This window comes from Vitis riparia, chromosome 4 (genome assembly GCF_004353265.1).
Source record: "Vitis riparia cultivar Riparia Gloire de Montpellier isolate 1030 chromosome 4, EGFV_Vit.rip_1.0, whole genome shotgun sequence".
Lineage (NCBI taxonomy): Eukaryota > Viridiplantae > Streptophyta > Magnoliopsida > Vitales > Vitaceae > Vitis > Vitis riparia.
In genome coordinates, this window is record NC_048434.1 from 2,153,644 (window position 1) to 2,176,819 (window position 23,176).

General features: G+C 35.5%; 1 protein-coding gene across 3 annotated transcripts; it reads right to left on the bottom strand.

Annotated features, from left to right (window-relative positions):
- Positions 1-1,049: 1,049 nt before the first annotated feature.
- Positions 1,050-22,200, bottom strand: LOC117912766 (protein KAKU4). Of its 3 annotated transcripts, none has more exons than XM_034827467.1 (13): positions 21,858-22,196; positions 20,248-20,315; positions 17,138-17,253; positions 15,163-15,278; positions 14,934-15,067; positions 8,628-8,807; positions 6,575-6,854; positions 6,333-6,412; positions 6,030-6,108; positions 4,957-5,017; positions 4,021-4,100; positions 1,820-1,913; positions 1,050-1,742 (listed from the first exon to the last, which is right to left on the bottom strand). In XM_034827467.1, the coding sequence occupies exons 1-13, from the start codon at positions 22,117-22,119 to the stop codon at positions 1,415-1,417; spliced, it is 1,878 nt and encodes a 625-aa protein (XP_034683358.1). In that variant the 5' UTR covers positions 22,120-22,196; the 3' UTR covers positions 1,050-1,414. The 3 variants fall into 3 exon arrangements, with proteins under 3 accessions (XP_034683358.1, XP_034683357.1, XP_034683359.1); XM_034827466.1 differs by having other exon boundaries at positions 21,852-22,196; XM_034827468.1 differs by lacking the exons at positions 1,050-1,742; positions 1,820-1,913 and adding an exon at positions 1,929-2,177 and having other exon boundaries at positions 21,852-22,200.
- Positions 22,201-23,176: the final 976 nt, after the last annotated feature.

The following is a 23,176-nucleotide window of genomic DNA, read 5'->3' on the forward strand; positions in this document are numbered from 1 at the left end:
ATCTTACGACAGAGAAATTCATTTTATTCTGCATTTGATTGTTCTGCGCTTGAATTACTTATAAGAAATGAAAATAGAAATAAATAAAAATTATAATTTTGTTAGGATTTGGATTCCTTTATTTATTTTATGGTAATGTGATTTACCTTCATTTCCTTTTTTATTGCAATATCAAAGGCAACCTTAAATTTTGATTTTGATTTTTTTTTTTTTTTTTGGTAGGTAGATTAATGGGTTTTTGAATTGAACCCACTTTAGGGTGGGGATTTTTAAGGGCATTAGGGCTTCTAAATTTGAAGCCCACATAAAGGTTGGGCCCAAAATGCCTCCTGACATGGGTTCTGAAATTAATCTCTAATGAGATATGTTTCTTTATTTGTTAGGCTAATATACCATTTTTATTATGAAGAGGTATTCATATTGGCTTCTCTTATGCTGCCTGCCCACTTCGACCACTCTTTATTGGGCAAGCCTAATTCAGGACTTATTCAGGGAAGGGAACTGAAAAAATTGGAATTGGAATAAAAAGAAATTGTTTAGAAGGAAATATAAAATATAAATGACAAAAAAGGAAGAAGAATAAATTCATTTCTTTAAATTTATTACATTTTTCTTTTGTTTTGAATAATTAAATTTGGATAAAATAAAACTAAAATTATTTCTTTTATTTTTATTTTTTAATATAAACAATCTAAAATATAAGATGTTAGATTAATAAAAATAAATCATTCTCCCTGTCTTTTGAATTTTGAATATTTAAAGAACTTTTTATATTGTTTTTTAACAAAAGGTCAAAATAAATGGCAAAAAAAATATTAATATTTTTTTTCCTTTTCTGTAAATACTTATCAGAAAAATAACAAAAAAATCTATTACCATTTGGATTCTGCTTCCTAAGACGATCCGTCGGTTTGACGGTGGCCACAATTCTTGAATGATAAGGTTGGCCTCAACAAAACGTTTTTTCTTTGACCGACGACATCTTGACATAAAAGCAAAAGGCTTCACTCAATCGAAGGAAAAGGAAAATTTCTAGTGAACCAAAACTCTGATACCAAATCGAAAAACCAGCATAACCATGTTGAAATTTGACCCAAACCAACAAATACCATCCATTATTACAAATATAAGTGTATTTAGCTTACCTGTGTCACCCACTCGACAAGGAAGTATGAAGATAAATCATACGGAGTTAGAAACATCAACGGTTTTCTAGTTGGAGGGAAGTCTCAGCCTTTTATCTCTCTAACAAACCCCATTGTATTGAACTCATTGTGTCGTTTCTGTTCGAGCCCAATGATGAAATCAATCTCACTACGGCTTACAAATGCCTAGCCGTGGAAAATATTTTTCTAGGCTAGTTTACACTAAATATTACATAAGGTACAAAAAGATGCGGGATTTTCAAATTGAATCACATACCCCGTCCCCGGCCCTTTCTGTTGTATCGGGTCAGTTTCTTCGCTTGTTGCTTTCCAGCCACGTTGCCCTTCCCTGCTAAACTGCGTTTTGAATTTGGCTTTCTAGGGTCATCTGCTAACTCCTCATGGTGCAAGCTGAAGCTGTTCTGGGAGCCTTCGGTTTCATTTACGATGGGGACCTCCATAGAAGCTTCACTCAATAGTTCACAGGATACCTCCCCTCCATGACCATCTGCTGCCTTGTCATGGCTTTCCTTCATTGGATTGAGTTCGTCGTCATGTGGTCTAGGGTTTTGTTCTGTATCTGATGGTACATGTAAACTGAAGGACAGAATATTTAGTAAGCATTGATTTTAATAACACATCAATAAGAGGAACTGTGATCAACCGACTATTACCTGGGTCCTGAAGCAAAACCATTGGCAGTAGAATTGCCATCCGATCCAGCCCCTTCTTTGGATGTCAAACAATTTCCATCATTTACTCTTGCAGCTGAAGCATTCACAGGAAGAATAAGCTACAGATGAGAACGATTCTTTAACATGGGTAACAAATGGTAGGCAAACCAGAAGAAGCAGTCCCTTCCCTTAGGCAGAGGAAGCTTTCCCTAATGACTGATCAATCCGGGGAACTATGGTTTCGCTACTTCTGTATGGTCTCACTGAGAACCCTTCAGATAGGGTATCTCCATGTGTGATTATATTTGTTTATAATTTCATTATTGACCAGGTGAGGCATTCCATACATCTCTTTTACCTGGAGCATCATAAAGAAATGCATAATGGGAACATTTTTTAAACAGTTTTCTCATATTCTTTAAAACAAAAGTCTGTTTGGAAACTTAAAATGTTTTTAATGTCTTTGCTCTTTCAAATATTTCTAAAAAATAACTTTTTTCTATAATGCTTCATTTTCAATCATTGTCCATATTCATACAATTATTTTTTAGAAAAGCACCTAAAAACAAGTGAAAGCAATTTAAAACAATTAAAATATGTTTTCAGAAGACAACCTATATTTGAAACAAGTTCTTTAATCATTATCCATATTTGTATAATTATTTTTTAAAATAGTGCCTCCTAGACAAGTGAAAACAACTTAAAACAATTAAAATATGTTTCTAGAACACAACTTATTTTTGAAACACGTTATTAATCTATCAAAAAAAGAATCAAACATGACATCAAACTTGGAAAACAATTTTCTATTTTTAAGAGCAGAAAACTGTCTTTAAAAGTAGTTTCCAAACAGGCTCTAAAGGCTCTTTTTCGAAAGTGTTTTTGAAAAAAATTATGAAAAATAGTTTTTAAAAACCGTTTTTCAAAATTGTTTTATGATATATTGTAGAACAAAAGTCTATTTAGAAACTTAAAATGTTTTTCATCTATTTCTATATTTTAAATGTTTTTAAAAAATATCATTTATTTATAGTGATTATTTTCAATCATTTTCTTCATATTTATATAATTAATTTTTAAAACAAATCTTAGTAAACAATTAAATATGTTCTCAAAGACACTCTATTTTATGTTTTTAATAACAAAATATTGTTTTCCAGGTTGTCAAACTTGTTTTCTTGTTTTTGTTCTTAAAAATAGAAAATTGCTTTTGAAAACAGTTTATGAACATACTCTATTTTTCATAATTGTTTTTTAAAACACTTCCCAAATAGAGCCCAAGTTTTTCTTTTCTCAATCCCTTTTAATATTTTAATTACCGAAAAAAAAAAGAGGTTAAAATCCTGAAAGGAAAAACCTTATATGGAGTTTCCTTTGGATGGCAATCTCAAAATGAGCAATTACATGATTTGAATGGCAGTTCCAATGATCAAAACCTCAAGGTTTACAAGAATTGCTATGGTTATAGACAAGGTGTTAATTTCCAGTCAACCAACAAATATATAGATGAACAAGATAAAATTTATCATAAAATCAGCCAAGTGACAATCTAGATTAAACCCAACAATTAATCAGTACCTCTCATTATGTGGATAACCTTTTAACAAGAAGTATGCAACCAAAGCTAAATTACACATCTGTAAGATCTAAGAAAAGAGGTAGTCTGTCCATAGTTCCATTGATGTTAAATTCAGTGACCAGGTAGAAATCCAGTTTAGAGATATGACTTAAATGGTTGAAAATTTCAGGAAAATAGTGGTCAATGTTAAAGAAACTTCAGAGGGAAAACTAAACTGTTCGAATATTTTAATTTCCAAAAGTTAGAATAAGCAAATATTTGAGAGCAGCTTTGGGTACTAACTAGATAAAGAGTTTAAAACATCTCAAGCCACTGTCTTAGAAACCAATTATTTGTGACATAATAATATATACTTGTGTTGCAAAATAAAAAAGAAAAAAATGATGCTTTCTTCTACTTTTCACAAACATTTATATCTACATATATATATATATATATATATATATATATATATATATATTTGATAAGTAAGAGAGTGTATATTTTTTTTTTCACAAACATTTATATGATAGGTTACAAAATTTTTGTGAATAAGATGAAATGTCAAGTACAACGTTAAGGCATGAATAAGATGAAACAAACTGAATATTATGAATTGAATCCATGGGTTTAAAATCCTTACCTTGCACATTGCTATCTATCACAGAATTGAGCTGCTGGTCCAGCCCATGGCTGTCCTTAGTGCAATCATCACCATCAACACTATGACAAATGAAGCAGTATATGAGTTATATAAAGAGACGAAATTGTACCATTTATATTAACAAACAAAAGCACCACCATAAAATTGTATTAGAACTTCAGACAGAGTGTGTGAATGTGTGTGCGTACACGTGTGTGTGTGTGTGTGAATAGAACCAGGGACAAAACCAGGACCCTGGTTCCAATGGCTTCCCACACTTCAAACTCAGGGAAATATCTGATATCAGGATATTTTGCCAATGATTTTTGTTCAGTTTTACAATAAATTATTTTCTGCTCAAATATTCAATTTCCCCCAAGGTGGGCCTGCATGAAATTGCAGTTCATACAGGGGAAGAAAGAGACAAGACAGACAGACAGAGAACCCTAAATGTGTTCTACAGAAAATATCAAAAGCATATTGAGAAATTAAATATAATGAAAGTGCAAGGGAAATTAAAATCATCATTTAAAGGCTTCATGAGGTTGTGTAAATGAAGAGTTCTTATTATCAGCATCCAATGTGGGTTTGAATAAAGCATTTGGAAATAAGATTTATGCCAACAATAGATTGTAGTCAAATGTTGCATGCAAGTTAATATAATTACAATCTCAAAGAGAAAATGAATAATCCAACAAAATCACAAAACAAGTCAAAAGATATAGTGCTGCCAAATACCAAATGAACTACTTTCTGAAGATCCATAGAAAGATGGATTGTGAAATTGTTTCATACTTAATCACATAAATGCAAACCAGACTCAAGACTGGAGAGATTACTTAGAAATTAAATAATATTTATAGAGAACAGCTAAATAATCAGGCAACAGAAATAAAAAATAACCTAACCTTGACAAAAATGAAATAAAAAACTCACTTTTGCAATACAGTGTCAACACTTCCTGGCGCAGGAAGCTCAACTCCACAATTCAGCAAATCTAGAACATCACCGAAACAGGAATATAAGTTCCTTTGTTAAAGATTAAACCCTTTTTTCCAGAAAAAGGAACCAAAACCATATGTTATTGCTTATGCATCTGAATCATATCAATGCAATTGGAGCATAAATACAGTCGTAATTGGTAGTACTATTATTAAGTGAAACCCAAATGACAATGTTAAACTCGGTTAATCCAAAAGTTTAAGCCATTAGGTACTGGGCCAATAAGTTGCTTAAGCTAATTTAGGATAAACCGTCAATATCCCTCTGTATATGCAGCCTCATCTTGCAGACACATGGGATCATCAATGAGGGAAGTCAGAAAACCAAGGCTTAAACACCATGTTAAATTATTAGTTAAACCAAAAGCTTAAGTCATTAGGTAATGCACTGATAACATATATCAAACCAGCATACACTGAATCCTTAACAGAAAATATTCTTTAATGCGTATCCATTATCCACAAACATAACATAGAGAGAAAATTTAATAGGAAATCACCAAATAGCCAACGTTGACGGCTCAAAGAGATGTTCTCCATGATGTAACTATTATAGAGACATTTAATTGTGGTACATACAATACAAGTCATTATCCAATACCATGTTTTCCAGGCATTCCTGTCAAAAAAATGACAGGAACTCACTCACTTTCAACATGTAAACTTACTCATAAGCACATTCTGTTTAGCCAAAATTGTTTTATTCCCTGCTCTGCACTTCAAAATCCACTTATAAACAGTAAATCACATTTAATAATCCCCAGCTAAGAGCTACAATCTTCTAGATTCTGACTATCACTCAAGTCTATTATTTTATGGGCCTATCATCTCTATCTGACCAAAGAGGAAATGCTACTCCCCAACTAAGAGCTGTACTCTTCTAGATTCTGATCATCACTCAATTCTATTATTTTATTCACTTATGACCTCTATCTGATCCAAAAGGAAATGCTATAAATGATGGAATGCAAATTAAAAACAAAAGAAAAAATATATATAAATAAGTACCATTATGTAGGTCTGAAGCAACCTCCACAGTAACAGGGTGATGAGAGTTAGAAGCAGCATCAACTTCCCCCTCCTTTTCCTGCACAGTGCAACAAGAAGAATGAAATATGTTATATAAGTTAATGATTATAAAACCTGAACTACAGAAAAGCAGTTATCACAATTAGTATTAGAAAAATCTAAAGAAATGTCCATACATCCTGCAGAATTAAATAGGCATATTACCAAAATCTTATTTAAAAAATAAATATATTACTAAGTAAATAAATAAATAGAGATTACAAGGTTTCGCCAAAAAGGTACCTGATTTTGTTCAGAAACGGAAATAGTCGGATTCAATGATAAAGCTCCATTTCTAAACCCATCTCGTGTTGTATCAGAAACTGAATGGCAGAAAACGAGGTTCCATGTCTTAGATTTTCTACATGTTAATTTCTTTATATTCTGAAAATTGAAATTATTTTGACAATTAGGCTGCCTATTCCTCCATTAACGACAAAAGCAACAAACCAAACATTCTGTCCTCAAAGAAGCAAAAACCACACCTGCCAAACCAAGACATGTTGCAGGCCCTGAGGCCAAGTTTGAAGATGCATTTATTGACTTGAGAGCTGTTAAAGAATTTGAGTAGTGCATTTTGTCTCTCAAATCCACTCCTGTTCTATCAGCTACTAAGGAATTTTGGCTGGCCTTATGTCCAAATTCAGACAAATCAATTTTCATGGAAGGGGAACTGCCAAGCATGTCTTCTGTTGCCTTAGCACGCACTCTTCGTATTTCTTCCTGGATATTCCAGGACCCAGAGGCAAAAGCATCCCTCTTCAGCTGCATTCAAGTTTAGGCAGATAAACCATAACAGAGTGAAATCAGTACCAACATCCGTATACCTCCAATTTTATTTTATTTTTAAGTTAAGAAGACTGCATAATGAGCTGAGAACCAAAAAGACCACCGCATCCTTCCCATGAAAAATCTAGCCTAAGGAAATAATCCAGATTAAATTTGATCTTGAAGCATGGTAAAATTGTCAAATACAAGACAATGAGAAATGCAGGTATGTGAATTATTTGAAACTTGCCTTTCCCTTCCCATAATAGATGCTACAAAAATGTAGATGATGAAGACATCCATTTAATTTATTGAATGAAAGCCTTGAAGTTCAGAGATGTCAGGTTCATATATTTCATTTATGATTAAAAAAGATAAAATTAAAAATAAAGAAATGAAAGCGAAACAAAATCACTTGTAAAACCACAAGGGCTGTTATCCCTGTGTATTGGTTGCTAGGCAGAAGGGTTTTCAATCCATCATGGGCTAAGGCTTTCCCTGCTCCAGTCCATGCCCCAAATTACTGCATAAAGCTGAATAAATGATTTTGGATGTTAACGGGCCTGCTTTGACTTTGGTGTGGTAGACAACAATGAGTAACGGAAAGAGAGGCAGTAAGCTGATTAGATGGTATCATTTGTTTCCCCAGTTGAGTGGATGTCAATTCTCAGGGTGGGATTGCTAGGCTTAGTGTTCTCTTATCCATCTCTCTTTACAAAATTCAGACTCATCAATTTGTTTCCATCTTATATCATAACCAGCATTCATCCCTTCAAATAACACTCAATCTTGCTACATTAAAGGGTGGAAAAGAATAAATATCAGAACTCAAGTCTTAATGTACTTTGTTTCCATTATACTAATCACAGCCACAACTGCTAGCACTTGATCAATTTAGAAATTTTTCTTAGACCTTATTGCCATCAATCATTACCATGTCCAGTTTGATGGACTCCATGCACTAATTTCCACTTCATCATCCTAGCAAAATTCATGCATCTAAGCCAAACCTCATACCAACTCTTTTTCCGAAGCAAATTTCACCCACCTTTATTGTCAACCAAGATTGAGCAACCAAATTAAAGGTAAAAATATCTAAAATCCCTCCTAAAGTAAAGGCCTTCACTTGGATAAACCAAGGGATTGAAGGATTGCTTGGAGATTATTGTAGTACAGTGAGGGGCTTGTGCAAGTAAAAGCTTTGGGCCTATCCAATATACTCGTCAAGGAAGATTTCATTATTGTTAGGTGACTAAGAAGGAAAGAGGCTCATGGGAGTTTGATGGCTGGCTTCACCAAGTTTTTGATACCATTGCAAAATTAGGATACTCTTTTTCTTGGGTTCCTAACTTTGCCAATCAAGTGGTGGATATTTTAGCCAAAAGAGGAGTAAAATTTTTGGTGTTTTTTTGCCTCCCTGAATTTTATTAGTAAAAATCTTTGGTTTGCTCATGATTGTTTTGTTTCTTTCTCAAATGTGCAATTGTATTGCTCCTCTTTGTGGAGTTTTTCTTCTTGTTTTTTTATTAGGTTTTGTATACCACAAAAGATGTCTCATCCTTCTTAACGTTTTCATTTAATAGAAATGAGCTGGTTTTGTTTCAGATTAGAAGGGGAAAAAAACCAAAGGTGAGGTGATAAACATCCTTCTACAGAACATTAATTTAGTATCAAAAACCACAAGATCTTATGCATTATATGATAAATGCAAGCATAGGGCCAACAACCAAAAAATATTAAACTTAAAAAATTAAATATTCTGAACAGCACCTTAGATGAGGACAAAGAATTGCGACCAAGTGAATATGGTGTTTCTTCCTTGAAAAGATGCATCCCTGTTGGTGATGGTGTTTTGAGTTCATTGCTCATTGATGGGGATGCCCATGGAGGACGGGTCCGCATATATGATTTGGCCATATCCACTGGTGAACCCGCTTCACCTTCATTAACCTACAGTATTAAGAATCAGCATTAGATACAACCAACTTGGAATTATACTTATTGTAAATAACACCTGTTTAAATCTAAAGAATAGTTCTTCAGTACTCCGTAAATGATGAAGTTGGTCATACCAATAAATGCACACCAGGGTTTGTAAGGGCATACTTGATGTGTGCTTTAAGGTTAGGCCATTAAAAATCCACCCAAGGTGTTAGATATTTGTGTGTCATTTCACAAAGAAATAAATGCTTTGTGGAGGATGGCATAGCCTAGCTGCATTTTTTTCCTCTGTTTTTTGGATAAGGTGATTGGGGAAAGCCTTTTAAAGTAAATTCAAGAAAGAAAAGGAAAGACATAAATGGACTTTAAGCAGGACTAGTATTTGTTGGAGTCAAATTAAGATTAGCTAATTATAAGATAATTAGAATTAGAGTCATAGCGGGTTATTAGAATTCTAGTAGACTTTGGATTTCTTAGAGAAACCTATAAATAAGGATAACCAATGTAAATCAAAGTAATTGATTGATAATAAAATAATATTAGTTTTTTCCAAGTGTTGCAATTCTCAATGATGAGACTCCATTGATCTTCTTCTAGGTGAGACTCCTAGAAGGACTCTAAGGTTTCTATCTCTTCTTCATATCTTCTTTCTCTATATATATTTTATTTTATTTCTCTACCATGAACTTTATCCCCTGTTCCTCTCCTTAAACCCTAAAAAATAAAAACACTAGCCCACCTATTTGATTGTAGACAACAATCCTAGAGTTGTCCTACATTATAAGGCTTCAGAGAAGTAGGCAACCAAGATGAAAACTAACCATGGTTAACAAGAAAGAAGAAGGCATCTAGCCAAACCCAGTCTCTTTATCTCTTCATCAAACATGATATAGGGGCTTGTTGTATCTCCTCAAGCCTTCAAGTTAGTGATCTTTGTCAAACATGAGACTACAAGATTCATGAGAAGCAAAATGGTTTCAACCATTTCAATGGGCTGACAATGGAAGTCCTCAAGAAGGCACAACTCACCTTATTTCATAAGTTAAATATGTGTTAAAGCACCAAGACCCAATATAAAAATTTTATATGGTTTTACACGAACAAGAAGCTAATATAAGAGTCTTAAAGGTAGTTGTTTTAAGACTTAAGACCTTATTAGAGTTGATTATTTTTAAAGTTATTACTTTTTTTAAGATAATTTTGTCCCTATGGAAAAAGTAAAATTTAACTTCGAAATGTTAACTCAGAAAATTTCTAACATTTTCTTAGCAACCAAGCATAATTAGAAATCTTAATTATTACCCAATTATTAATTTCCTACTACTTATATAGCAACCAAGCATAATTAGAAATTCTAATTATTATCCAATTATCAATTACCAATTACTATTGAATATAATGTATTTATAATGTACAATCTTTCTTTCCTTTCTTAATATAGGTCACATATATGGTAGTTAGTTCAACCTAACCTTGTATATATATTTCTCTATTGTAAGAAGTTAACATATGAATGAGAATTAAGGTTTTTTTTTCTCTCTCTTTCAACATGGTATCAAAGCCAAGGGAGAAAACTTTATTCTTTCTGATTTACCCGTATAATTAATTTCGGGAATCCATCCAGTGACCGTATTTCATTCCGGTCACCTTTTCCATCTCCCAAAGCTTTCTGGTCAGCCGTATCGTGGTCAGAAAACCCTCATCACTGTCAACATTTTTTCGACGATATTTTTCGATGACTTTTTTTTTCCCAACGATATTTTCCAACACCAACCACATCATCAGGAGCGCAAAGAAGAGATCTGCAACTTTTCTCAAAGCACCGGAGCCAAAAACCGATCCACGCGCCGTTTTTCTCCAGCGGCCTGAATCCCATGCGCCGGCGCGTGAGGGCGCATGACCCACTTTCTGGTGCCGAGCTTCTACCAACAGGCTCATCCGGCGCCGTCTTGCACTTATAAGCCTCCGTCAGTCCTCTCCAAACCCTGTTTCTCCATTTTTTTGACATTTCAGCCTCCACGGGTCTTCTTTTAGCCTCCGACGGCAGCTCCTTTCCTTGGCCGAGACCTATGTGTGCCTTAGGAAGGCCTCTTCTTCATCTCCAGTCACTTTTCTCCTTTGTTTGGGTCCCGACATACCAGGTTCTTCTTCCACAACTATGATCTGACCTCCCTTTAGGACTCTCTTCGATCCAAATGTGATTCAATCTCAAGTGAAGTGGATATGGCAACTAAAAATCCTATTTTTACATCCGTCATCTCTGGATCTCCTACTATCACATCGGAAAAATTGACCGGTAGTGATTATGATGCCTATCTCCGATATTAGGCAGCCACATCAGCTTCTGTTACTTCTGTTGCCCAGACCGATAATGTCTCTGTCTGCTTTACTCAGTCTCCTTCTCTTGGCCCATGGATTCTAGATGCTAGAGCATCTGATCATATCTCTGATAATAAACACTTTTTCTCCTCTATTACTACTACCTCTGCCTTACCTACTGTTACTTTAGCTAATGGTTCCCAAACTATGGCTAAAGGTATTGGTTTGACTCATCCTCTCCCTTCCCTACCTCTCCATTCTGTCCTTTATGCCCTTGAGTGTCCTTCTAATCTTATTTCCATCAGCAAAATAACTCGCATTCTTAACTGTTCTATCACTTTTTCTGATAAATCTGTGATCTTGCAGGACCGGAGTACGAGGAAGACGATTGGCATAGGGCGTGAGTCTCAAGGCCTCTATCACCTCACATCACCTCCATCTCCTACAGCTTGCATTTCCACCAATGCTCCTCTTCTCATTCACAGTCGTCTGGGTCATCCTAGTCTCTCCAAGTTCCAGAAGATGATCCCTCGTTTTTCCACTTTGTCGTCGCTTACGTGTGAGTCGTGTTAGCTTGGGAAACATACTCGTGTCTCGTTCCCAAAACGTTTGAATAATCAAGCAAAGTTTCCTTTTGAACTTGTCCACACTGATGTTTGGGGTCCGTGTCGGACCGCATCTACTTTAGGATTTCAGTATTTTGTCACTTTCATTTATGACTATTCAAGATGTACTTGGATATTTTTAATGAAAAATCGAGATGAGTTATTCTCGATTTTCCAGAAATTTTATGCTGAAATCCAAACACAATTCAATGTTTCTATTCGAGTGTTACGCAGTGACAATGTTCGGGAATATTTTTCTACACCCTTTACTTCTTTTATGTCCCAACATGGGATCCTCCATCAGTCATCTTGTACTCATACTCTTCAACAAAATGGGGTTGTTGAACGTAAAAATCAACATCTTGTTGAGACAGCCCGTACCCTCCTTCTCTATAGTCATGTTCCTTTTCGTTTTTTGGGGGATGCTGTTCTTACAGCCTGTTACTTGATTAATCGTATGCCCTCATCTATATTACATGACCAAATCCCTCATTCCCTCATTTTTCCTACCCAACCTCTTTATTTCCTTCCTCCTCGTGTCTTTGGTTGTACTTGTTTTGTTCATACTCTCACACCTGGATAGGACAAGCTCTCCGCCAAGGCTACGAAATGCATCTTCTTGGGATACTCTCTACTTCAGAAGGGCTATCGTTGTTATTCCCCTGACACTCATCGTTATTTTCTCTCCGCTGATGTCACCTTCTTTGAGGACTCTCCATTCTTCTCATCCTCTGAATCTCTTCCCATTTCTGAAGTATTGCCACTTCCCTATATATCCCCCCCTTCAGATGTGCTCTCTCGTCCTCTTCAGGTTTATCATCGTCGACATCATGTTGTTACTCCTGCTCTCTCTTCAGTTAAGGTACCTGATGACTCACCTCCTGTCCCACCGGTTTCTCCTATCCCGGCACTGTCATCTACTGACCATTTGCCTATTGCTCTTCGGAAAGGTAATTGATCTACTCGTAATCCTCATCCTATTTATAATTTTTTGAGCTACCATCGATTATCTTCGTCCTATTCTGCCTTTGTCTCTACTTTATCCTCTGTTTCTCTTCCTAAGAGCACTAGTGAGGCACTTTTTCATCCTGGGTGGCGACAGGCAATGGTTGATGAAATGGATGCTCTACACTCCAATGGCACATGGGATCTTGTAGGTAAATCTACAGTTGGATGTCATTGGGTCTACACTATTAAAGTTGGTCCTGATGGTCAGGTTGATCGTCGTAAGGCCCACTTGGTTGCTAAAGGTTATACTCAGATTTATGGTTGTGACTATGGTGACACCTTCTCTCCTGTTGCCAAGATTGCTTCCGTTCGCTTATTTCTATCCATACCAGCTATGTGTCATTGGCCTCTTTATCAGTTGGATATTAAGAATGTTTTCCTTCATGGTGAACTTCTTGAGGAAGTGTATATGGAGCAACCACCTGGTTTTGTTGCTCAGGGGGAGTCTGGTTTAGTATGCAAGTCACGCCGCTCTCTATATGGCATGAAACAGTCTCCTCGAGCATGGTTTGGGCGTTTTAGTTCAGTTGTTCAAGAGTTTGGAATGCTTCGGAGTGAAGCAGATCATTCAGTTTTCTATCATCATAACTCTTCGAGCCAGTGCATCTATTTGGTAGTTTATGTGGATGACATTGTCATTACAAACAGTGATCAAGAGGGTATCCAAAGACTAAAGCAACACCTTTTCAACCACTTTCAAACCAAAGACTTGGGCAAACTCAAGTACTTTCTGGGACTTGAAATAGCTCAATCCAGTTCAGGTGTGCTTATGTCACAAAGGAAGTATGTCTTAGACATCTTGGAAGAAACGGGTATGTTAGAATGTAAACCTGTTGACACTCCTATGGATCCAAATGTCAAACTTGCACCCGGACAGGGGGAGCCTCTAAGAGATCCTGGGAGATATCGACGACTTGTAGGCAAACTAAACTACCTCACCATCACTCGGTCAGACATCCCTTTTCCTGTGAGTGTGGTTAGTCAATTTCTACAGTCACCATGTGACAACCATTGGGATGTTGTGATCCGCATTCTTCGATATATTAAAGGGATGTTGTATGAAGATAGGGGTCATACCCAAATTGTTGGTTACACAGATACAGACTGGGTTGGTTCACCCTCAGATAGGCGTTCCACCTCAAGGTATTGTGCTTTTATTGGAGGTAACTTAATATCCTGGAAGAGTAAGAAACAAGATGTAGTGGTCAGATCAAGCGCCGAAACTGAGTATCGAGCTATGGCTTTAACAACATGTGAACTCATATGGTTGAGGCAACTCCTTCAGGAATTGAGATTTGGAAAAGATGAACAAATGAAGCTAGTCTGTGACAATCAGGCCGCATTACATATTGCATCAATCCAGTCTTTCATGAAAGGACCAAGCATATTGAAGTTGATTGTCACTTCATTAAAGAGAAGATCGCATCAAGGTGTGTTGCTACAAGTTTTGTTAATTCAAATGATCAACTAGCAGACATTTTCACTAAATCTCTCAGAGGTCCTAGGATTAAATACATTTGTAACAAGCTTGGTGCATATGACATATATGCTCCAGCTTGAGGGAGAGTGTTGAATATAATGTATTTATAGTGTGCAATCTTTCTTTCCTTTTTTAATATAGGTCACATTTATGGTAGTTAGTTTAACCTAGCCTTGTATATATATTTATCTATTGTAAGAAGTTAAATCATATGAATGAGAATTAAGGTTTTTTCTCTCTCTCTCTCTCTTTCAACAATTACCAATTACCAATTTCCTATTATTTACATAATTAATCATCATAAAATTTTATTATGATAATAACTTCTGATATTTTGAAATCTTGAAAATATGTTAAATTACTATTTTTTTTCAAATTTTTGGTTTTCAAATTAAGATAAGAAAAATATAATAATTAATGTTATAAATATTTTAACATATAAAGAAAAAAACAAACTTAAAACTTAACAATATTTGGACATTAATAAAAAATAAACAACTCAACACTACACAACATTCAAATATTAACAAAAAAAACATGACCACTTAAAGACATTCAGTTTTATTCAAATTTACATCAAATTCAGCACAATTCAAATTTCAGATAAAAAATACAAACACCACCCAAATCATGAAAACCTAATGCCACCTAATAAAACTATGACCCGGATACCAATAGAGCTTGAAGCATGGCATTAAAAAATCACAAGAAAGAGTTACTAACATGTGGTAGCATGACAGAATTCAAAGTGCTTGTCTCATGATGCACTCCTGACTTCAAACTTGATGCCAGCTTCTTCTCCTCTAACCACTTTTTTGCCTCCATTACAGCTGTTCTGAGATCAGGCATTGGTGCATCTGCGATAAAATTACCACCATCAATCATATAGAGTTATTCTGAAAACAGATTTTTGGTTTCTGTTTGCATTTACAAGATTTCTGGTAAAACATACCACTGTCAACTATTCTGTTAGGATGCTCACTTAATCTCCCATACAATCCGTCTTCTGCAGTAGGACAACCTATAGCTCGCGAGCTAATAATCTCTATTAACCTATCACATTCCTCCCTGGTCAAAGTTTTAACATTCATAAGAGCAGGTAAGTAGAGAAATAAATGTAAAATGATCTGAAATTGTCGAACAAACTCTGCCTATTGCCTGTTATTCCTTAGTAATTGAATGCCCCTATTACATACTAATGATAAAATTAGGACCAAAGCGTGAGCAAAGATAAAATTTTGCAAACTCTTTCATGGTTCACTATCAACTAAAAATCTATAATTTAAGGAGAGTTTACTAGGTAATGGGGCAACAGATGAACAAATTGATTCAAGATCTACCACTTCAATTGCTGAGTTGATGAAGTTCTTTCTAATTCAAAAAAGCAAATAGGCATAAAAACCAGTTTGAAGAGGTGAAGGGCCATGGAACAAAGAAAGTACTTACGAAGTCACTTGGTCAAACTATAAAGGAAGGGAGGTTAAGGTCATGAAGTAAGGTTAGGCAAATCCCCTTGCAACAAGACTAGCTCTATATCTTTCAATCAATCCATCAGACAACTATTTAAGAGTATACATACCCCACCCCAACACAACCCACCCCCCATCATAAGTAGGTACTTTCCCTTCAGGCAATGGAACACCCATGGATCCCAAACAGAGAGCAAACCTGGAATGGGATGTATTTGAATAAAAGAATGGATTGAACTCAGAAAAGCAGTGCAAACTGCATACTCAGCTCCATGCAATTGGCAGAACAGGATTAAACAGGAACGGGCAATTCCAAGGAATAAAGATCATTAGCCAGCAAATATAATCCACAGACTTTTTTCTTTTTTCTTTTTTGATAAGTAAACATAATCCACAGACATTGATGAAACAAAACTCTAAGCCAGATTCAAAATATGACATCATTGCCTATCTTTTGATGCACCAGATTTGATCTCATAAATTTGAATTAAATCATTAAAATCGTGAGTACCAATTTCAAATTAAGGTGGATGTAATATGCGTTTTGCAAGGGATAAAGAGTAGGTGTGTGGCCGAAAGGTTCATTAGGACTTAAACATAAAGTCTCCATTCATTGACAATAAAAGGCCAAAGATCTATAAACTAGTCGATGTTAGAACAACCAAAAGGCAAATGAAACCCCATTTTCAGCTGGGTATTTGGGACTTGAACATGTAGAAGGTGATTCCTTCTGTTATTGTTAGGACTGCAACTCAACCGGCTCAGGTGACAATTAATCCCAAGCTCAACTCAACTTTAAGACCAACCTACTTAACCTCCAACAACTCAAGCTCAAACCAAACTAAAACTTCTGGGCTTGAATTAGGGTCTTGTTGGTCTGATTGCTTAAATCCAACTCAATTATGTTCAAGTTGGTTTGATTAGGGACCAGATTATTTATGAACAAAAAAAAAATCCTAGCAAGCTTTCCAAATTATCTTTGGGAGCAAGCCAGGTTATTTATGTTTGAGTTTGTTGGATTAGGGATCAGATTATTTTAGAAATGGTATTAATTTGCAGATGCCATGGAAGGAACCAAGTATGAAATAAAAACAAGAAATATGGTGTACATTTTCGACTTCAACTTAGATTGACCTTCAGCCACTCATACGGGATACTATTTGGTGGAAGTTTACAGAAGCTAAGAACCACGACATGCTAGAAGGTTCTTGAAGCAAAATGCCAATAAGGAACTTTAATCTATTAAAATTTGGAGCATACATCTCTTGCAAAAATATTACATCAAGAACTTAAAAAATAAAGGACACATTAACTGACAAAAAAGGGGCCCCAACCTCTCAAAAAATTATACAGCAAAAAAGAGCCCTATAGTCTCCTACAAGTGAAAATAAAAGTAAAAATGAGCAAGTACCTTAACAAAAATCATACATAAAAATTGAAGCATAATTTCCCAAATACCTTGAAAAGGTCTCCTGCATAAGTAACTGCTCGATTAAACACTTTGTTTCACTCTTTCCTGTTGATGGTTGAGGCTCCTTCCTGAAGGACTTAATAATTTCTGTTGCTGCCTCAGTCTTCAACAATAAGGCCCCCAAAGAAAAGAAAAAAGGAACTCAGAACCGCATGGTTGATGATAAAAATTTCCAGAAATGTTTCACATAGTTATGTGATAACTAAATACCCCAATATTGAAGCATCAAGGCACTACATAAATAGATTATGATCAACCAATTCATCAATTTGTGTGTGTGTCTCTGCATGTGAATAACTTTGTTGAGGAAGCTTTGGGTGCTACCAGTCATGGCAACTACTTAAAACATGTTGACCACAAGGTACACAGCCTGATGCTTACAGATAATGAACAACCATTTCTTCTACACAGCACGACAAATTACATGGAGATGCCTTCAGTTAGTTGAATCCACCAATCCTGAAATTCTATTTCTTCCAAAAAACTTAAGGAAAAATATGACAATGCTCTTCTTGAGAAGCAAAAGTCACAGTTCAATACAATTTAATTATAAGAATGTCTATAAAACTCTCTTTTGAAACTATCATGTAAGGCCAAATCACCATTTTTTTTTTTTTGATGGGTAAAAAGAAATATATTAAGAAGGCACCCCAAAGTACACAGGAAGTATACAAAGGATGCTTAAGAATGCCTAAAAAAAGAAAAAGGGGAACAAAAAACAATACCCCCTCAAACAGAATCCAACAAATCCACAAAATTAACAATGGAAGAATGACCGAAAACTATATACACCTAAGTCCAAGCCCAAATATTACAAAGGAAAGAAAGTTTAAGCCCTAGGACCGTACGCCCCTCATTATCAAAAGCCCTCCTATTTCTTTCCTTCCAAACAGTCCAAAAAAGACAAGAGCAGCTCGCCACATTTTTTTCTTCCTTTTTTTACCCATAAAAGAACCATACCACCCTAATGAAGTCTCTCTAACTGAGAAAGGAAGCACCCACGACACTCTAAAAAGAGAAAACAACAAGTGCTAGAGCATCCTCGACATACCACAATGCAATAGAATATGCTCAAGTGTTTCTTCCTCTAAGAGACACGAGTACCATCTGTCGGCCAATGGCCACCCCCCCTCCCCCCTCCTCTAAATCTAATCCAAAATTAAGACCTTATTCCAGGTAGCCTCCCAAGCAAAGAAACCCACCTTTGTAGGGAAATCACCTTGTCTTTCCAATTCCAAAGCCTTGTAGAAAGATTTGACAGAAAATTTAACATCTTTTGACTTTGTCCAAACCACATGATCATCCACCTCCCTACACACCCTATGTCCTTGCAATCTCTGAAAAAAGTGCTCCACAACAACCACCTCCCAATCATTTAGCTGCCTAGGAGCCCAAACTCCCCTTTCTAAATGATTCCAAACATCCTCCACCCAAGCCTCCTTCTCTAATGCTATAGCAAATAATGAGGGAAAAGAGACGCACAACGGATCATCGCCATACCAACTATTCTTCAAAAATCTTACCCTTGTTCCATTCCCCATAGAAAAGGCCATGTTGCCACCTAAAGTATCACATTCTTTCCTGATGGCTTTCCACAAACCTACCCCATAACTTCGTCTCACGTCATAGGAGCATCACCCTCCCTCTTCTTCCCCATACTTGCCACAAATAACTTGCTTCCAAAAAACCTCCCTTTGTTAGGCCAAATCACCAATTCAAGATCAAAAGTTCCAATGGTGAGTTGTGTCGCCTTTTTGTCAAGGAAATCATGTGATGGACATCAAAGGAAGAAACTAGGGTACAAGGGATTTGGATTTTGTCTCAAAATTAATATAGAGTTGGCAACTCCATGAAAAATAAAATTGAGTTGTAATTCTAGTCTAGTCCAAGGAGCTCCCCATCCAATCCAATGACATCACTCAAAAAGCTGCAATAAAAAGGTTGCATCTCGCAAATTCAAGTTGTTTCTTGCATAGGTACCATCTTTTAGAGTTTAAAAAATACAACTTTCAACAGATTTTTTTTAGCCTCCAAGATAACTTTTGTGAGACGGAGAGAAAACTACTTTTTCCTTCTTCAAATCACCATTCCCATATACTAAAATTTAGATTTGTAAAACTCTTTCAAAACCAGTTAGAAGCCTTTCAAACTAAACCAGGATTAGATTGGTTGCTTTAGAGGGGCATGTTTGTGAGGTACTTAAGAGAAAGCAGTGGAAAGCGGTTGATGTAGTGGACAGGTGATGGTGCCCAAAATAGTATCATGGAGCCCCAAGGATTCAAATATATTTATTTTTCAATCATAATGATTGTTTATTTTAGTGAAATTATAGCAAAATTTAAGATTTTAACTCAATAAATGATTGAAATATATTTGTAATATAATCAATTTTTAGTTGTACCATTGTCACAATAAGAGTAAAATACAGTATTTTAATTCAATTTAAAATATTTTAACTAGTGAATCATAATAAACGCAAACAGTGTGATGAATTGGGAAATGAAGCAATTTTATAGAGAAGAGGGAGGCAATACTTTTCCCCTAATCGATGTGGGAAAACATTCTTGTAGTGACTTAAGAGAAGGTGGGGGAGGAATGATTTTAAATAGAACATAGAGAGTTTTTCTCTCCCAGCCAATTAGAGCAACCCCTTCTTTTCTCTTTTTCCTCAAAGACTCCCACCTTTTAGTTTTTACATAATCTGTGGGCCCAAAGCCAGACCTGAAATTGGAATTGAAATTGTCACCCAGCTCAAGGCCCACTAGGGCTGTAACAGTGTGAGCCCAAGCCAGAGTAAGGAGAGCCTAGTTGTTGGTAGGAAATTTTTAGTATACTTACAGAAAATGAATATTAATAAAACACAGTCAGACGGGATGTAGAAAGGCAGTGAAAGAAACAAACTAACTGGAAGCCTCCATTCACTCTAGGTGACATGGTCACTAAGTGTCTTAACTAACTTGCACAAAGATGCAAACTTATCAGAGCTTAAAAGTGTATATGAACTAAGCTTGTAATATAACAATAACAAAATCATTCAATTTTCAAATCATACGCATGCCTCTCACCCAGATAAAGAGATGAAGCTCATTGCACTAACCTTGGTCAATTTGTCAGCCCTATGAGAAGAGGTATCCATATCATTGTTGTCCTCGTCAACATTATCCTCTGCATAAATTGTTTACAAAAAAAAAATTGTAAATTGGTAAAGTTCTCAGAAGCTTTACCAAAGCAAATAAAGGTACTAAGCTTGTAATGACTAGAAATTAGCGATAAGCTGCGAGTGTTGTGGGTCCCACAAAACATGGTGGAAGTTAATTCTGCTCCATTATAGAATCTGAAATTTAAATTTTTATATGAAATCAAACACTGTGTCAGTTTTTTGTAAACTTGAGAATATTCTTTGAAACCAAGAGGTCAACGGCTTCCATGGTTGAGCAACAACATCTCTTCAGTAAATTTTTTTTTTGATAGGTAACAACATCTCTTCAGTAAATGCAATAGTAAAGATTAAGCTTCATTGATATCTCACAAGTAAAAAATTATTTAGGATTAACTAACAAAAAATGATGAAATATAATAAACTATCTTATGATGAGCATGAATGTGATAAAATGAAACTAAAAATAAGTTGTTACCCAATGGAAACAGAAAATGGAAGAGGATCTTAATTTGGTACCTTTTAAAGCACTTACATCCAAGCCCTAGTACCTTCAGCTAAAGAGGGGCATTTATATTATAAAAATTTGGAGGGAATTTTTGCCCTCACCAACTAAGGGTTTGAGCGACTGGGATTCCTTGGTCTTATTTTATCAAGATTTTCAGTACTCTTTGTCTTTCCTATGATGTCTTCTTCCTTTGTATGCAATTCTTTCATTCTTTGCGTTCTATTGTGAGATAGAAGACAAATACAATTCAACGAGAAAAGAAATGCCATGGCACAAAAATCAGTTCTACTCGTGATCCAAGTGTGGGTCAATAGCGACATTGATTGCACATTAGACTATTTTGTCTGCATTAAGCACTAATGGGCCATGATAGTTGGAAACACAATGCAATCATTACAGCAAAAAATGATAGGGCAGAGGACTGATTACAACTAATCAGAAAGAGGCCAGTGCGCAGTCATGATAACTGCACCCTCTTAATTCAAGTAAAGCGTCAGTTTTAGTCCCGAGGGTCACGTAAATATTAACCAAATCTCCATGTCAACATTAAATTCTAACCAAATCCAGTTGACATTTTCTTATATCCCTCACAAACGACAACAACCACAACAATAAACCCGATGCTAACGCTATGTAAGATCTTCGAAAGGGGGAAAAAGTACCAAAGAGCAAAATCTAAATCCTCTTGTTTGGTAGTACGAGAAAATACCAATAGGAATGAAATGTAATGAAAATTTATATATTTTCAAACTCCAAGGGAAAAAAGGGAAGTTTAGGAAACAGAAGATAGAGTGCACAATAAATTTATTGAGCTCAAGCTTGTTTCTTAATTTCCTTCTTTTCTTTTCCTAAGCCCTCTTCCTTCCCTCCTACTTCTCCTAACACAATCCGAGATCCAAACCGAGCCTCAAATTCTAATCTCTTCTCCCTTTCCATTGCTTCCTCCGCAACAAAACAGACCAAAGAAAGAAATCAAAGTAACCCATAAAACATCAACCAACCGGGGAAAAACTAAAATAAAAAATAAAAAAATCACCCGCACTCGATTCGCCGCCGGAAGAAGCCGAGGACGACGAAGAAGACGAAGACGAGGAGTCGGAACCGAATACGGACGAGATAAGCTTTCCAGCGCCGGAGGCAATCATCCGAGTAGTAGAAACGAGCCAGCTAGGGTTTTCCGGAACCGGAGGTTCCAAGGTCGGGCGGTAGTAGGGAGTTCTGGCGGCGGCGACTCTACGGCCTCTCACGACTTTGCCGCCGGATCGGGGTTCGACGGTCCGGCGAGCCCTAAAAATGGTGGACATGGCGATGAGGAGAGAGATAGATTGTGGAATTTCAGGTATTATTGTTTGAGAAGAGAGAGACAGAGGGCTGCGGTTTTATAGAAGTGAGATCCGTTGGCTTCACTTTGGGGGTCTTAGCGGTTATCTCTATTGTGGGGGTGATTGGGTGGTATCGAGCGCGGAGAATCTGAAGACGTGGCGAAGGATTATTGGGTCAAATTTAGAAAGTCAAGAAAATGGTACGAGATTCTCTGTTTTAAGCCCATGAGATGTTAACAAGCGGTGGAGCTTAGTGTACCGTACAACTTCCCTTCGTTTTTTGCCTTTTTTCCTGTGCGGTTGTACTAGGGAAGACTAGGCTAGGCCCTAGGGGTTTGTAAAATAATTGTAACCTAAAAATGGATATTAAGTAAAATTAAAGATATTAGGAGTATCTTTACGGCATTTCTATTTGAAGCCCTTTTTAAAATATTTTTATCAAAATTACCTCCCAAGTGTTTCCAAAATACATTAGAAATCGTTTATTAAAATTAAAGCGTTTTTAATCAATATATATATATTGAAAAAAAATATATTTAGAAAATTTTAGAAAATACTTTTAAAATATTAAAAAATCACTTAAAGTGTTTTATAATAAAACACTTGATACATCATTTTCTTAAAAACACTTTTAAATAAAATATTTTCACTAAAAACACTTCAAGGAAAAACACCATCTAACGCATGGTAAAAATGTCTGATTCTATAAGTGTTTTTTATTTTCTAACACTTTGAAAATTTTATTTTTTTTAGTATTATAAAAATTAAAAACACTTCTTGAAATTACTTTCAAACATACTTTAAGTAATCTTTTAACATTACGAGTGATTTTTCAGTATTTTCTAAATTTTGCTAAATAAAACACGTTTGACAGTTATTGTAAGAAGTGTTTTTAACATTTTTAATACTTTAAAAATAAAAATTTTCAAGTGTTTTAAATGTTAAAAATGCTTTTTAAAATAATTACCAAACGTACTTTAACTTTATTTCAAAAACACTTTTTTACTCTAAAAATAATTATTAGGATCATCGTTAAACA